The 16,922-nt window shown below is 44.4% G+C and overlaps 2 protein-coding genes across 7 annotated transcripts in view; one reads left to right on the top strand and one right to left on the bottom strand.

Annotated features, from left to right (window-relative positions):
• Positions 1–16,922, top strand: part of Wdfy3 (WD repeat and FYVE domain containing 3) — a 250,490-nt gene that overhangs the window by 39,942 nt on the left and 193,626 nt on the right. The window lies entirely within an intron of this gene.
• On the bottom strand, positions 11,817–12,165 carry LOC128108668 (40S ribosomal protein S27). The gene has a single exon (XM_052735533.1). The coding sequence runs from the start codon at positions 12,123–12,125 to the stop codon at positions 11,871–11,873; it is 255 nt and encodes an 84-aa protein (XP_052591493.1). The 5' UTR covers positions 12,126–12,165; the 3' UTR covers positions 11,817–11,870.

Raw genomic sequence — 16,922 nt, 5'->3', positions numbered from 1 at the left:
GAATTCTAAGCCAGGTGTACTACCTAGTGAGACCAACAAAACAAGTATTAGTTTCCCCTGATTGTGTCCAGTTGACTCATATGTGGGATAACTGAGAGGGGTGGTCAGTTCTCAGGATGCGCCTTGGTAAGTAGACCGGCATCTGCTGCTGTGGAACCCGACAGAACAGACCTGCCTCTTGGCCTTTGTCTCCGTTACCTTTTCCTTCCCTGCGTTGGTTGTCTCTACACCCTCCACTTCCCTTCCTTTCCTTTCCCAGAGTTCTCCCCCATGTACTTTGTGAAGGAAGCCCTGACTGGATTGCTTCACAGTAGTTGCCTTTAGAGTGGTTCCCAGAGGGCCAGCAAGATGGCTCAGCAGGGAAAGCCATTGCCACCAAGCCTGACAAACTGAGTTCAATCCCTGGAGCCCACATGGTGGAGGGAGAGGACCAACTCCTGCAAGCTGTCCTTGACCTGCATGTACACAAACACACACTCGCACACACTCAGTTCTAACTGTAAAGGCTTCTGCGGTTGTCTCCTGACTGAGTTTACATACTCACTGGACAGGACTTTTGGGAAATTACAAAAGTCCCTGGGTGATAATTTTTACATATTTCTCAAGATCCAGAAGGAGGAAGAAAGACCCAAAAATATCTCTGTAATGTGTTTTGTCAGTGTTGTGACTTTTAAATTCATGAAGTAAGTTCTTTCCTGCCTAGTTCACGACCTGTTAAGCAATCTAGAGAGGACCATGGTCAGCTCTGACCATGGGATGAAATGGAACTCTGTAGCAGGCCCTGTGCAGGGACTCTGTAGCAGTGTGCCGGTAACTCAGGGCCACAACGAGGAGGTGACAGTAGTCCGTCAGATACACAGTATTCAGATCCTGGGCCACCTATCATGGAGAAAAGTGACAGCGGGCAGCATTCCCTGAGGGTGCTGTTTTGCATGTGGGACTTGAAGGACAGGGAGGGAAAGTGAAAGCATTGTGCAATTTAGGTCAAGTGGCAGCTTTCTAGCTCGATGATTGGTAGCTGCTGGCCCTGACACTGTGGCAATTAGAGGGACAGGTCTCAGTTTCTGAGGCTGTCCTTCAGAAATAATTTCAAACTTTTTATAGAAAAGTTGCAAAAAATTCTATAGAGAACACCATAAATCTTTTTATCTAGATTTGCCTATTGCTGCCCTTTTCTTGCAGGGGATTTATTGCTCATTTGCGTATATGACTGCTTCTGTGTATATGTACACACACACACGCACACATACACGGCATGTAAGAGTTCTGTCAATATATGATAGCTCTTTTGCCATGAGTCCCTCAGTATAGATTCCAAGAGTGTAGATAATCTCATGTCAAGAGCTGATACGTCTGTGTACTCAACTTTGTTACTTTAATCTACCGTTCTCCTTCCTTTGTGTAGCAGTTCGGATGCACTGCACAGCACTTTGCCGGTCTTCCAGTGCATGAGCGCATCTATGATGCTGTGTTGATCCAGATGTTAAATTACCTTTGCTTAGCTGTGATCAACACTCTAAGAAAGAACTTAAGGAGGAAGGACATATTGGCTCAGGGTTTCAGCGGTCTCATCCCATGGTTGGTTGGTCCCATTGCTTGGGCAGAGCATCATGGAGGAAGAAGTGTGGCAGAGGTTCACAGGAAGCAGAAGAGGTAAGGGAGACCAGCCATCAAAGGCACACTTTGGTGACCGCCTTCTTCAAGCTAGGGACTAAACATTTAACGCATGAACCTGTTGGGGACATTTCACACTCAGACCATAACAAGTCCCAAGCATCCCTTCCTTAGGAATAGTTGTTCACAATTTCTTTGTCTTTTGTTACATGAACGTCTTAAGGGTGTGCACGTATCCTACCTTTTCCTCTTGTTTAATTGTGGCTGTGCTGTCTACCTGCTGAGATTTCGAGTGAGCGTCCTGGGGTAGAAGATTACGTAAGGAACATATCTTTACGGTGTGTCTTGCCCGTTATTTGAGGTACAGATTTTGACCACTTGTTTCGCTGTCTGATTTCCTTACTGTTTGGTCACTGTAATTCCCTGGCAGCTAGTGCAAAATCTGTGGGGAAGGAGGCACTCTAAGATAATTAAAATGCAGTTAGTTCCTCATGTTTCATCTCCGGTGTGTACATGTGTTGGTGATGCTTGTTGGAATTATTCTATTTATAATTGGTTTGAATTCACAGTTTCCTCCCCCGCGATTAATGGTTCACTATCTCTCCACATTTTGGTTCTCAGACTGCTCCGTGTCTCACTGTACTCTTCTGTCCTTTTATGTCCGAACAATTTTTTCTAATGAGCATGTCATTACTTTTACCCTTTATAAGAAGGCTTACCATGAACCTCTAATGCTCAGTGCTTGGAGTTAGTCCTTGCCCTGAGTGGCTCTGGTTCCTCCTTACAAGAAGAAATCAAGATGCAGACCCTTGGCATGTATGTCAGTGATGGATGCTGAGTTTCTAGGCTCCATCAGGGAACACAGCTACTAAGTATATGTATCTTTATACATAAAAACACATATGCATATGTATGTGCATAGGTATCATTTGTGTGTATATATGCTCCTGTTACATAGATAAATGCATAAACAGTTATGTGTGGTGGTGGTTTGTTCTTTTGAGACAAGGTTTTCTGTAGCCTCAAACTCATTATGTAGCCAAGGATGACCTGGACCTCCTGATTACAGGGGATTGGGCTCAGCTGTGTTTTGAAATACATGTTCACGTTGATACTTCACTTGGCCCTTCCCATAGTGAGAACATGATACCCACTGATACCAACATTTTTACTTATTTATGCAAACTGAATATAAAAAGGAAGGTACATTTTCACATTTTTAATGTTACTCTATTGTCTCAAGATTTCCTTATTTCAGTTGTTCAACCCATTGTATATTAGTAGAGCCAGTCTGTAATATACGTTGTCTGTGTTTTCTTATTTGGTTTTTGACATTGCTTATAGTAGATTTTTGCCACTCAGGGATTTAAAATTTCTTTGTAATCCTATTTGTTAATGACAGTTATTGCTCTAACTTTTTACATAATAGAAAACATAATAAATTTAAATGAAAGTGACTGTATAAAACAGGAAAGGAATTAAGTAGTTATTTTCTAGAGAAATAGGAATAATTTCCAAAGCTGTCCGTATGCCATAGTCTTACATGTTAATGCTGGATCCTAAACAAAAGTTATTTCAGTTACAGAATGAACTTACTTGACTTTAAACTTCTCTACAGACATTTTCAAATAGACATCTATCCTGTAGCTTCAGTAACCATCCCTTCTTTGAAAACCACCAGTCCACGTGACCTAGACCCCAGCTCTCAGTTACTCTGAAAAGAGGAGTTTGAGCTCCCCCGATAGGCCTTGATCTGCTGGTCTCACTGAGTCCCAGCCTCTCTTCAGTATTTTCAGTACAGCCCTCCTCACCTCCTTCCCTCACCTCCTTCCTCGATGTCCATAACACTGTCATCTGAACAAGTCTGAAGTTTCTAGAAAAGAGATGACAGATATCAGTGCAGCAATTCCAATGGCTTGTTAGATTAGAGCATTAAAATGATGTGACTTTGGCTGGGCATGGTGGTGCACTCCTTTAGTCCTGGCAGTTGGGAGGTAGGGACGAGGTGATCTTTGTGAGTTTGAGGACTGCCTGGTGTACATAGTGAGTTCAGGACAGTCAAGACTACATAGAGAGATCTTGTGTCAAAAAAGCCCCAAATAAGTAAACTAAAATTGTATGTCTAATTTCCGGTCAAGGTAAGTGGGATTTACCGGGGTGTCAGGAGGGAGGGAAGTTCTGAGTGAACGTGTGCTGTTGATGTGGGCACAGCTGAGGCAAGGACTCTAATGCCTCAGCCCTGTGGCAGTGGCAAAACCTTCCCCTGGTGAAGCTCAGGGGTGGCAGGGCCTTCCTCGGGTCCAGGTGCGAATGACAGTGTGTGTCGAGGATGCCCCCCATAGCTTTCTCTCCCCAGATGTTAACGGCTAGAGAGAGACTGTGTCTGCCTAGACCAGCTAACCTGCCTCCTTGTCTGTCTGCAGGGAATAGCCCCTCCTCCTTGTCAGTTCTGTATAATAAGCACCGCTTCCAGGGTGCCGAGTTCCTCCATCAGAGAGCCTAGCCCACTGGATCCTGGCATTTCTGTCCGTGTGTCTGTCTGTTAGTTGTTCTCGATGCTCTTGCCACCACAGTTAGGCCAGGCCCTGGAGCCATGTGAGGACATCGCACTGCGCTTTGTTTTTGGTTTCGGTCAATAAATGGATCGATATTGTTAAAGTAGAACTATCAGTATCACTTATCAAGTGAGTCTTAAGAAGACAGTTTATAGACATTTGACAGCCAGAATCCAAATCCACAAGGTAGAATTCTCAAAAATTCTAATTTGCTCAAAGGAGTTTCCTTTGCCTATCATTTTTAGATTGTAGTCAAATCATTTGCTAACTTTCATAGGAATTATTTTAACTCTGTATATTAGTTTTAGTTTATTAAGAATCTGATTAATTTGTAAGATGAGAGATCACAAGAGCTCTGTTTTTTTCCCTTTTTTGTTACTGATTTTGTTTTTTGATAATCTCAAATATGTGTACAATGTACTCTGATTTCTCTTTCCTCACACCCTCTTACCTCCCTCCCATCCCTGTTCACGCCCCACGTATCCTTGCCAGTTCCTTCCCCAGGCTCATGACTAATTTGTTTTGTTTTTGTGACTGGTGTGATTTAACTGGGGCCATCTGTGGGACCATTGAGTTGAGACTATCAATTGGAGCCTGGAGGTGTCATCAGCGGGTATAGAACTGAGGGCAGTGGTTCTCCATCCCCTTGAATCTGTCAGTAGCAAATGGTCCAGCAGTGAGAGGTAAGGGGCCCCTGAGCCCTCCTCCATCCATGCCAGCCTGTCGGGGGCCCGTTTGGGGGCAGATCCAGTGCAGGCATCCACAGCAGCTGTGCGTGTGTGATGACAGTGGCTGTGTCATGCTGGGAAGTGACATTTCGGAGCCCTTCTCCCTGCCCTCTGGCTCCTAGATTCTTTGTGTGCCCTCTTAGGCAGTGTTCCCTGAGCCTTAGTGGGATGTCTTGTTGAGGGCTGAGCACACACTCATCAGTGATTCTCACCCATGAGTCTCTGTGTTTGCACTCTTTGCTGGAAAGAGGCTTCTCTGATGAAGGCCGAGAGTAGCCTACGTCAGTGGGTATAAACATAAATTTTAGAAGGCAGCTTGACATCGTGTCAATTTACTAAGATACAGTATTCAGTATCGCTGTTCCCAAGGTATACGATTCCCCCTCCCGTGGGTTTTGACCAGACTTACGTTACATGGATCCCTTCTGTGGAGTAGGTGTCAAATCGATTGATTCAGATAGCAGCTGGTTACCCACATAGCAGTAGTGCCATTATTGTATAAGTGGGCTTTTCTTGACTTACGTTGGTCTCACAGATGTAGGAGTCACATCTGGGTTAATTGATGTTTCTCTGATCCATTTACTACCCCAGTTTCTGGGACAATGGAAGCCATGTGGCAGGGAGGGGGCGTCCAGCTCAGCCCTAGCTCCATCTCTCTATATCATGTACCCACGGTGTGTGGTCTTTTCAGCCATCGGGCCTTACCTAATTCCGACGGGCAACCAGGAAGCGTGTCTGGAGCCTGTATTGTTTGGAACCTTTGGGGACCTACCTGGACAATAATTCATAAGGAGGTTTCCCACACCTGCCACTGGAGCGTTTGTTAAACAGCCACGGCTTCTGGGAGCCTTTTTTAGCCATGTAAGGTATCTTTCCTCAAACTCTTCTTTTAATTATCATCCTAAGCTATGTTTTTTTGTTTGTTGGGGTCTTGTTGCTGTTGTTGTTGAAGACAGGGTCTCACTGTGTAGCCCAGGCTGGCCTCGAACTCAGATCCATCTGCCTCTGCCTCCCGAGTGCTGGGTTTTGAGGCAGGGATCACATCCAGGTTGTATTTTTAAAGTCTGAGTGTAAGACAGTAGTTCGCATAGTTTTACTTTTTCCTTGTTTTAGTTAACTCTCCCCCCGCTCTCAGCTTCCCACTCTCTCCTGTTCTCATCAGCACCCCCGCTTTACTTCTATATTAGCTCTGTTCTCCGGGCCCCTCCCTCAATGCATCCCTCTTACAGTGAGCTTTTTCTGGTTTCTGGCTTCCATAGGTGCTCAGAATCAAACACACAGAATTTGAGATTTGAAACTGGGAGTCGCAGAAAAGAGAGAGCATGTGGGGTTTGATTTCCATGACGGAGCAACATTCAGTATAATTTTTCTAGTTCCATACGTTTACTGTTGTATTTATATACCACATTTTCAGTGTCCATTCCTCAGTGATGGACATCTAGGCTGATAACGTGTCTTAGCGCTTGTGAATAGAAGAACAACAAGGCACATGAATGGTCCCTTGGCAGCACATTCTGGATACACTGAAATGCAGGGCGAGTTCTGCATTAGAGTTGTAGCAGCTTCCCTCTCCTGCTTAAGAAGCAGATTGCTTGCTGATAATCCTTGCCGTGACGCTGGGATTCTTCAGGGTTGGGAAAGAAGCTATTAGTGATTCACCTCATGCCGATAGATAAATCATTTGTACAAGTGAGGCGCACAGCTGGTTCCTTCTCTCTGAGAAGACCATGCCGGCCATCATGACAGCACAGATGCTGGACAGGATGGACAGGATGGAGTCGTCATGAGGTGCAGCTGCAGGGGCTTGGATCTGTTTTCCTGCGGCCATCCCTTGTGACTGCCCACTGGGACTAGTGTTACCTTTCCCTTCCAGTTCTTGACTTGTTGTCTGGGTTTTCTCATTTTAGTTTATGATGTTATTTATTCCTTCTCTGAAATTTCAGACTGCCCACAAAACAGATGGTTTTCTTAGAGCTAGCCAGACTGATAATAAAACATGAACTTTTTATAATGAGCAGTTACCCTTAGATGCATGGCAGGGCTCTAGTTTTTATGGTTAAGAACATCAGCTGTAATTCAGGATTAGTGGATTATGAAACAAGCTCTTGATTAGTTTGTGAAGAACACCAGCATTCGTGAGTACAAAATAGCACAGAGGGTAGTTGACTTGGCACCAAGTGCCAGACTTGTGGGACTCAGATGTGTGTTTTTGTATAACCAAGCCTTTTTTTATTCTACCGCCCTTTAACTGAGGTTGGCACACTTACCGTTTCTACTGTAACCCACGGGTTGTACAGGTTTGGGCGGTTTTCTTCTATTGTACCCCCCCCCCCCCGCCCCATTGTTAAATATTTGAGTGTGCAGACTTTCTCTTGGGGATCCTAGTTTTAGGCTAGTATAAGGAGAGAATTTGAGATGTGGAAATAGTAACGAAGTAAAAATAGATGACTAGAGACCTCCAGCCTTCACTGACCTTTGCTCCGTTGGTGTGCAGTGTCTGAGTTTCCCTTGTGGTTTGAAGACCAAGTTCGTGCTATCAAAGCAGGCTTTTCTGGGCCCATGTGGGGGTTTCTTTTAACATGGCCTAAGAATTGGGTGCTCTATTTTATTTGTTTTTTTTTTTTTTTTTTTTGGTTTTTCGAGACAGGGTTTCTCTGTGTAGCTTTGCGCCTTTCCTGGGACTCACTTGGTAGCCCAGGCTGGCCTCGAACTCACAGAGATCCGCCTGGCTCTGCCTCCCGAGTGCTGGGATTAAAGGCGTGCGCCACCACCGCCCGGCTGGTGCTCTATTTTAATGTCAATATTTACTTTCAACTTTATCAGTTTATGTTGGTTTAGAATTTTGTTGTGACAGGTTTTAGATTTGTTCAAATTCTGTGAATAATATTGTAATAAATGTATTTTTTATTGTGATAGACTATACATAATGTAGATGTAATTCTAAACGGTCTCATTAAATAAGAAACACAGAGCCAAATACAGAGTTAAAAGCCCAGAGATCCGAGCAGTAGCCAAGAGCTAAGACCACCTTATCTTACCACTGCTGCCGTCCTTCCCCTGAGAGAGAGACCTTCTTCCTGTGTCCTGTCTTTTTATTGCCTTTCTGTTCTGCCTTCTCATTGGTTCTAAACCCAACCACATGACTTCCTCGTCACTGCCTGTCTATACAGACCTCCAGGTCTCTATGGTTGGTACTGAGATTAAAGGCATGTGTCTCCATGCTGGCTGTGTCCTTGAACATACAGAGATTCTGCCTGTCATGTGATCAGATTAAGGGCGTGTGCCACCACTACCAGACTTCTGCTTAATGGCTTGCTCTTAGCTCTGATCCCCAGGCAACTTTATTAACATACAAATAAAATCACGTTTCAGCACAAATAAAATATCACCATAGCATAATCTAAAAAGTGCCATTTAATTATACTTAGCTGTGATTTGTGATACATTATGCATTCAGAATGTTTTGAAATCATCACTTCTACTTCCAGAACTTTCCATTATTTCAGATAGACTCTGCTGATTGGGCAGTGATTCTCTACTCCTCCATCATGGTCCCTGGTAACCTCTGTTCTGCTTCTCGTCTCTCCACGTCTACCTGTCTCAGAGATTTCATGTGTGATCTGAAACTGTTTCCCCTGTGTATATGGCTTTTTCACTTAGAATGTTTTCAAGGTTCATCCATGTTGCTTCATGTATTGGACTTCGGTTTTTTAGGACAGAACAATACTTTATCATGAGTATATGCCACATTTCGTTGTACATTTCCTCCTTGATAGATAATTGAGTTACATCTACTTTTTACTATTCCGAAAGCCGCTATTGAGGACCTCAGACTCTGTCTGTGTTCAGTGCTTTTGAGAAGAACTTGCTGGATTATACAGTGACCAGCCTTTTGAGGAACCACTGAGATTACTTTCCACATGACTACATGAGTGTTCCATTCCACAGTGTGCTGGGCAGCAATAAACAAACAAACAAACAAGCAAATAATTCATGTATTCATTCCTTTGGCTATTTCAAGATTGTGTTACGTTCTTGTCAGTGGGTTGTAAGACATCTCTGTGTGCGCTGAATATTAAACCCTCATGAAATGTATCAGTTCTAAAGGTTTTCTTGTGTTCTACCTTTTTGCTTTGTTGGTGGGGTTCTTTGATACACTGAAATATTGAATTTTGCTGAAGATCTGTGCTTCCAGTATATCTTTTGTTTTCTTGTTGTTTAAAACAAAACATTCCCAAATTCAAGATCATGAAGATCTATCCCTGTTTGCTTGTTTGAGTTTCACGGTTTCATCTAAAAAATTTACCTCTGTAGTGTGTTAGAAGTTAACTTTTATGCTGTTGTTCCCATTTTTCAGAGTATGTTTTTATTTTTTAATTTCAATAGATTGTCCTTTTCCTGTTAAATTGTCATAGTTTCCCTGTTGAAAATCATTGGCTATATATTGAAGTGTTTTTTCCTGGGCTTCATGTACTGTTATACTGGTGTGTGTGCCCATCATTATGCCAATATTAACATTATTTTGTTGTAGTTCACTTGCTTTACTTCGCGTGTGTTCATTCATGTGAATGAATGTAGGCACCTCAGTTGTCCAATCCCACGTTCATTGTTTTCTGCCGTATGCACTGGGGCAGTGGCTCATGACTTCTGTGGATTCACCTGCCCATAACTCTCATCTCCCCATAGAAGAGTAGGTGGGACTAAAGACACTCCTGATATTCATCTGATCCTAATACGGGTTCTAATATTGTCCCACTGAGCCAATTCTCCAGCTACTGGAGAACTGTACTTTAAAAAGGATTTTTAGCCGGGCGGTGGTGGCGCACGCCTTTAATCCCAGCACTCGGGAGGCAGAGGCAGGCCGATCTCTGTGAGTTCGAGGCTAGCCTGGTCTCCAAAACGAGTTCCAGGAAAGGCGTAAAGCTACACAGAGAAACCCTGTCTCAAAACAAAACAAAAAAATATTTTTATTTCTAAGGTTTAGGATGTACTTCAGTGGGAGAGAGCTTGCCTAGCATGTGTGAGGACTAGATTAGATTCCCTGGGACCACACACACTGAGACACAGACACAGACACACAGATACACACACACACACACACACACACAGAGACAGAGACAGACAGACACACACACACACCCACACACACACACACACACAGAAATAGACACACACACAGAGACACACACACATACACCCTTTGTAGATTTCTTAAATCACTCTCCTTGGGATCACTGAGCTCCAGTCCTGACTACTGGGGTTGCAGGCATGTGCCACAAGTCCAGCTTAAGGTTTGCCTTCAGTACCATTTATTTTGTGGAACTTCAGAAAGAACTCCAAGTGTCACCATTATTACAAATTCTGATGGGTGTCCTTTGAGGAAAACTAGTGCCTGGCCCAGCAAATGCTTGGTTATTCAGTTGGTGCTGTGCTTCCTATGGAAGCTGATATTTAGAGCAGCATGGGGACAGTAAGCGATTGCTCTGTCCTCGGTACTGGGTTACATAAAGAGCACAGGAATGAGAGACACTAACCATTTACATGACTAGTAACTGATACTTTGAAGTTAGTGCTTTGGTTTTGCTTTATTTGAGACAGATCTGTTTGCTTTATTTTTCATGCCCTTGAACCTTTTTATTTTTTCCTGCATATGTCTGTGGTGTTTACATGTGTCTCCATATGTGTATCTGTGTGCAGGTGCATCTGTGTGCAGGTGCACATTGCATGTCGAGGCCTGAGATCGATGTTGTCTTCCTTGGTTGTCTCCCACCTTCTGTATTGAGTCAGGGTCTCTGCATGAACACAGACCTCTTACCACTTCTGATTCTCTGTCTCCGCCTCCCCGGAACCGGGGTAATTGACAGGCAGCCGTGCCCATCTGGCATTTATGTGGGGTCTGGGGATCCAAACTCTGGTTGTCATGTGCTTTAACCATGGTGGCATCTCCCCAGCCCCCAACTTGTTGTTTTTTTTTTAAAGATTTATTTATTTATTATGTATACAGTATTCTGCCTGCATGTACCCCTGCAGGCCAGAAGAGGGCACCAGATCTCATTACAGATGGTTGTGAGCCACCATGTGGTTGCTAGGAATTGAACTCAGGACCTCTGGAAGAGCAGTCAGTGCTCTTAACCACTGAGCCATCTCTCCAGCCCCCCAACTTGAACTTCTGATCTTCCTGCCTCAACCTTTTGAGTGCTGGAATCAGGCATGGGCTACCACCCCAGGTTTCTGCTGCCCTGGAGATGAGCCCACGGCCTCCTGTTTGGAAGAGAAACACAGTACCAACAGCCTGAGTTTTGTGCTTAGTGTCAGATACAGTCTGCTGGGTCCAGATACAGTCTGCCTCCTGCAACCCTGAAGGGTGTAATTGGTATTCAGTGGAGCTGTCTAGTCAGGAACTGGCAGAGGCCGACTCCTAAGATGAATCTGAGCGGTTGTGTTTAATTCTTTATCTGATCAATAATTAATTGTTTTTGTGTATTTCAGACTACAGCAAGGCTTAGGAAATTAGGAGAAGATCAGATTCCACTCTCTTATTGTACTGGTGCACACTTTTATTTTTATCACGTATTCCAGAGTAAGTTTGCACCATTTGTTATAAGGGAATATTTGGGTACTGGGACCATAAGCCCAGTGACAGAGTGCTTGTCTAGCTGTGTGAGGCCCTGAGTTCAGTACAAAGGAAGAAACGGAGGAAGGACCAATAATTTCCCCAATACTTTTACCATAGTTTAGGGCAGTGGTTCTCACCCCTCCTAATGCTGTGACCCTTTAATGTTGTGGTGACCCCCAACCATAACATTATCTTGTTGCTACTTCATTACTGTAATTTTGCTACTTCCGTACATGGTAATATGAATATGAGATATGCAACCCACAGATCTAGGGAGTTTAACATTTTTTTTTTTTTTATATATATCCAAAATGTGTTTATTGGGATGGTTCCCACTCATCTTGAATCAGGTGCTTTTCAGTGCTGCTTCCTCCTGAAGGAGCATCCTTCTGTTAGCCTTGCTTTTCCGCCTGTGGGCTGACAAAGGACAGTGGAGCAGCCAACACACAAGACTACCGTTTGTGCATGGCTAAAGACCGTGGTGATCTTATAGCATCCTGGGCATTTCACGTCCATAAAGTAGGAATTGGGGCTCTGAACCAGGCGCTTTTTCTTGTGTTTCCTCTTTTCCTCTTCTGGAGAGGGATGAAGGAGATCCTTTGCGAGAGGCATGTTCTCGTAGGGAGGTCATCACCGCCGGAAAGGCGAGTTTAACATTTTTTATTCTATATGTTCATCTCATTTTATGTATATGAGCGTTTTGTCTGCATGTATGTGTATGCACCATGTGCAGCTGTACCTGTGCAAGCCAGAGGAGGGCATCTAATCCGTGGACCTGGACTTCCAGATGCTTGCGATCCATCAGGCGGGTGCTGGGAATCCAACGCTGGGCCTCTCTCTGCAGAAGCAACAAGTACTACTGAGCTTCCTCTCCAGCCCCCAGCCAAGAGAATTTTTGGCGTTTTTAAAATTAAATATTTTGTAGCAAAAACAATGGGATAATTTACAAGTCTCTCAGAAACTATAATTACTTTTTAAGTTTTGAATTCATTTATTCCAGCCTGTGAATAAAATAGATGGCTCCCTTAATTCTCGTTTAAATTACTTTTCCCTGATACAGTTTAGAAGTCTTACAACATTGCTTCGTGCCCATTCTCGGTTTGCTTGTCTTCTTTGTGTCTGTGTTTGTGTTCATTTTCTCTGCTGCGTTGTCTGAAATGAATAATAACAGTTCGGTATTTCAGAAGGTGTGCGTGTGTGTGCGCGCGTGCGTGCACACTACTGACGTGCTACAGTGTAGCGTGAACTTGTAACTGCACTTGAATTGTTGCAGTGGAGCAGTTGTATCGAACTCAGTGATGGGATGGAAAAACTGGGCATGTGACCTCTGACCTGCAGGGCTCAGGGAAGCCCCGCAGAGCGGAGGGTGGCCGTAAGGGGACTCTCAGCTGGGATCTCACTCAGGTAGTCAAGGGGTCCTCTCACGTGTAAAGAAAGACAAACCGTACTTGATAACCAGCAGTGAGATCACTCGGTGTTAGGATGTATAAATACTGGGTCTGTGGGCAGTGAGGACGACTGAGGTTTGCAGCAGAGGGATTAAGGTGACGGGGAGCACTCTAGGACCCGGGTCGTACTGAATTCAGAGAATTTACCTTCCATATTTTGGATAATGTGATTTAAAATTTGTATATTTAGGATATGTTGTTTATTTTTTGAAATTCAAAGTTATACTGTGAATGAATACTAATTTCTTTCATTCTGAATATTTTCCTGTCAGGACGTTTCAGCGTTCTTGAGACACTGGCACGTGGAACTTAGCATTAGCGCTGTCTAGGCCTTCCACCCGGGGTTGCTTCCCCACGCTGGCGCAGGCGGCGTCCTACGTGCCCGCTACAGCGGCTCTGCTGCCCGCTCTAGCGGTGCCCCTGTGGGCCTCTCCTGGGCGTCACTGGGAGCCTTCCTGTGGACTGCAGAGCACACCCTGTGTTTGACATTCTGTGTGTTCCTGTCACCTTTGGCTGAAGCCCCGAGTATGGTGAGCAGCAGCTTTCCTTACCCACAGAGCTGCTGTCCCCCCTCGGTGAGCAGCGGCTTTCCTTACCCACAGAACTGCATCCCCCCTCGGTGAGCAGCGGCTTTCCTTACCCACAGAGCTGCATCCCCCCTCGGTGAGCAGCGGCTTTCCTTACCCGCAGAGCTGCTGTCCCCCCTCGGTGAGTAGCGACTTTCCTTACCCACAGAGCTGCGTCCCCCCTCGGTGAGCAGCGGCTTTCCTTACCCACAGAACTGCGTCCCCCTCAGTGAGCAGCGGCTTTCCTTACCCACAGAGCTGCTGTCCCCCCTCGGTCACCCGCCGCCCTGTCTCTTCCCTCTACTCTCCTTCCGGAGCAGCCTCTCTCCTCCCCCGTCCTCCGGAACTTTATATTGTGTCCTCATTATTTTAGGACAGATTTTATATTTGCTTATTTTGTTTTATTTATGTATTCATTATTATTATGGTTTATTTGGGAAAAGATCATGTTAGGTAGTCTTGGTTGGCCTGGTACTTACCATGTAGTCTAGAATGGCCTCAAACTTATGGCACGCCTCAACTAGGCCTTCCAAGTACTGAGAGTTTAGGTGTGAGCCACCATACCTGGCATTTATCTATATATTTTTAGAGCACTTACACAATAATGGTTCTTTCCCTCTTGGATAGTGTCTTATGTTCCTACTGTTTCTATAGGATATAACAGTCTAGAGCAGGACAAAGGAGGCGCAGGCCAGTAGTTATTAAATGAATACATGTGTGTTAGTCATCTAATGATGTTACTCAAACTTGCCAGCTTAGAAAGATACACATCTATTATCCCAAGTCCTTGTGGGCCGGGCTTTCAGGATGGGGCTAACTGCGTGGGTCTGGTTCAGAGGTCTCAAGAGGTTATCTAAAGCTGTGACCCAGGTGGGGACTTTTCCTGGATGGCTTACACCCATGGTATTGGCAGAGCCCTCAGTTTCTTGCCCTGTCTTCAGGAAGCCTGTTGTCTGCTTACATGGTCCCTCCAGAGTGTTGCTTATGTGTCTGCACAGCATGGAAGCTGGCTTCCTTCAGAACAAATGGTGTATGGTGGAGAGCCAGAGGAAGCCGCTCTTCATGAGCTAGCCACACATTGTCACTTCTACTGCGTTCTGTTCCCTAGACACATGGCCCTGGGTGTGAGCCACAAGTAATGAGAGGGTCATTAGACTCCGAAAGAAGTATAAAGGAGTCAGTGTGTATATTTTATAACCAACACAGAATAGACAGCCATTTATACTTTTGTTTTTGGACCTGGCCACAACAAATCATTTTGTTTGTTTGTTTGTTTGTTTGTTTGTTTGTTTGTTTTTCGAGACAGGGTTTCTCTGTGTAGCTTTATGCCTTTCCTGGAACTTACTCTGTAGACCAGGCTGGACTTGAACTCACAGAGATTCACCTGGCTCTGCCTCCCAAGTGCTGGGATTAAAGGCGTGTGCCACCACCACCCAGTTATTTTCTTGATATTAAAAACAATGGTCCAGATAGAAATCATTTAGAAATTTTAAATAATGATTTTATGAAAATATTTTGCTTGTTTTTCATGATGCACAGTAGCCAGGCTATATATAAATATAATTAATTGAGTTGTTACCTAAATTTTATAATTTTGTTTCAGTTTTTTCACTGAGATTCTGGAAATTTGAATGTCAGCTGTGTGGCCTGTAAAAGGAGAACTGTGCAAAATCTACTGTATGTTTAAGATGAACGCCTCTATCTGTGAAATGCATTTATGCATTTTAAGGAAAAAAAGTATAGTCTTTGGACTTTGTAGTGTAGAATGGTTTAAAATAAACAAAAATTAAAACCCTTTAAGCCTCAGTTTCTTGCACATTCAGAAAATTCTGCTCCCTTACTGTATGTCGGGCATTTTACTAGACAGGCATGCTCTGTCTACTTGGAGTTCCTGATCTGGTAGGTAGTTGACTAATGCACAGGTATTTACCTATATTGATGTATGTTCTGAGGAAAGACACAGGAAGATGAGGTGACCGCAGACTGGGGAGAGGTGTGGTGGTATTGTGTCCCCCAAAATATTGTATACCCTAATAAACTTATCTGGGGTCAGAGACAGAACAGCCACTAGATACAAAGGCTAGAAAATGGTGGCACTCACACCTTTAATCCTAGCACTCCAGAGGTAGAAATCCCTCTGGATCTGTGTGAGTTCAAGGCCACATTGAGAACGGCCAGGCATGGTGACACACGCCTTTAATCCCAGAAAGCGAGCCTTTAATCCCAGGAAGTGGTGGTAGAAAGCAGAAAGGTATATAAGGCATGAGGACCAGAAACTAGAAGCATTTGGCTGGTTAAGCTTTCAGGCTTTGAGCAGCACAGTTCAGCTGAGAACCATTCGGATATGAGGACACAGAGGCTTCCAGTCTGAGGAAACAAGACCAGCTGAGGAACTGGCGAGGTGAGGTAGCTGTGGCTTGTTCTGTCTCTCTGATCTTCCAGTTCACCCCAATACCTGGCTCAGGTTTGATTTTATTAATAAGAACTTTTAAGATTCCTGCTACAGAAAGGTGCACCTGCATTGTCAGAAGCCCCAGCAGTAGAGGGGACCTTAAAGCTGAGAGCTGAAAGAGTTCTGTGTGCCAGGAAGGCCCTGTGGTGTGAACAGTTGGTGTGTGAGGACTTGGAAGGATGCTGGGAGATGTCCAGCCAGAGAGTGGAATGCAGTTGGAGAGGTTGGAAGGGATCAGATTGAGTCATGATAAGGAGTGAGGAATTTATTCAGTGCTCTGCAAGCCATTGGCAGATTTAAATGTACCAGTTAGAGTTTCTGTTTAACCAGAGGAGCCTTGCTGCAAAAGCGAGAAATGATGGGCAGGAGAGGGGTTGGGAACAGGAAGGAGGCCTTCGTGGTCCAGAGAAAAGATGATGTAGCTGTAATGAGAAAAGGAAGAAGGATGGAGCTGACGTCAGCTCGTCGGTAGAGCTCATGAGACTTACCAACATGACGTGAAGGAGACAAGAAGGGTGATTCCTAGGTTTATGGCTAGAGCAGATGGATGAATGGTGCTATCTCTAAGTGAGACTGGAGGTTGGGAGAGGGAAATCGTGAGTTTATTTTTGAGCATGTTGATTCAGTGCAGTCCGCCTATCTGGAGAGAAGTCACTCAGCCCTAGAATTCAGGGGCTTGGGAAGAGATTCGGATGTTTGAAGTTCTGGGATGGGTCACACTGGCCCTAGGTATTGCAGCTTTGAGTGTGCGTGAACAAGCCATGTTCTTTCTCACTTACTTTATGAACAATGAGAAAGGGCAGCAAGGAAAGCTTGCTTGGTGTATGCATATATACAGAAGTGTGTAAGTTTATTTTCCTATTGCTCTGATACAATAACCCCACAGAAGCAACTTCAGGGAGAGGGTTTACGTGACCTAGAAGTTGAGGTGTATAGTGCATCA

Source organism: Peromyscus californicus, unplaced genomic scaffold (assembly GCF_007827085.1).
Source record: "Peromyscus californicus insignis strain IS unplaced genomic scaffold, ASM782708v3 Scaffold_13__1_contigs__length_99412109, whole genome shotgun sequence".
Taxonomy (NCBI): domain Eukaryota; kingdom Metazoa; phylum Chordata; class Mammalia; order Rodentia; family Cricetidae; genus Peromyscus; species Peromyscus californicus.
Note: the sequence above shows the minus strand (reverse complement) of the source record. Positions and strands in the feature narration are given on the sequence as shown.

What these genes read in the sequence shown, in the direction of transcription:
- LOC128108668 (XM_052735533.1), bottom strand. Translation starts at nt 12,125, where the DNA reads ATGCCTCTCGCAAAGGATCTCCTTCATCCCTCTCCAGAAGAGGAAAAG.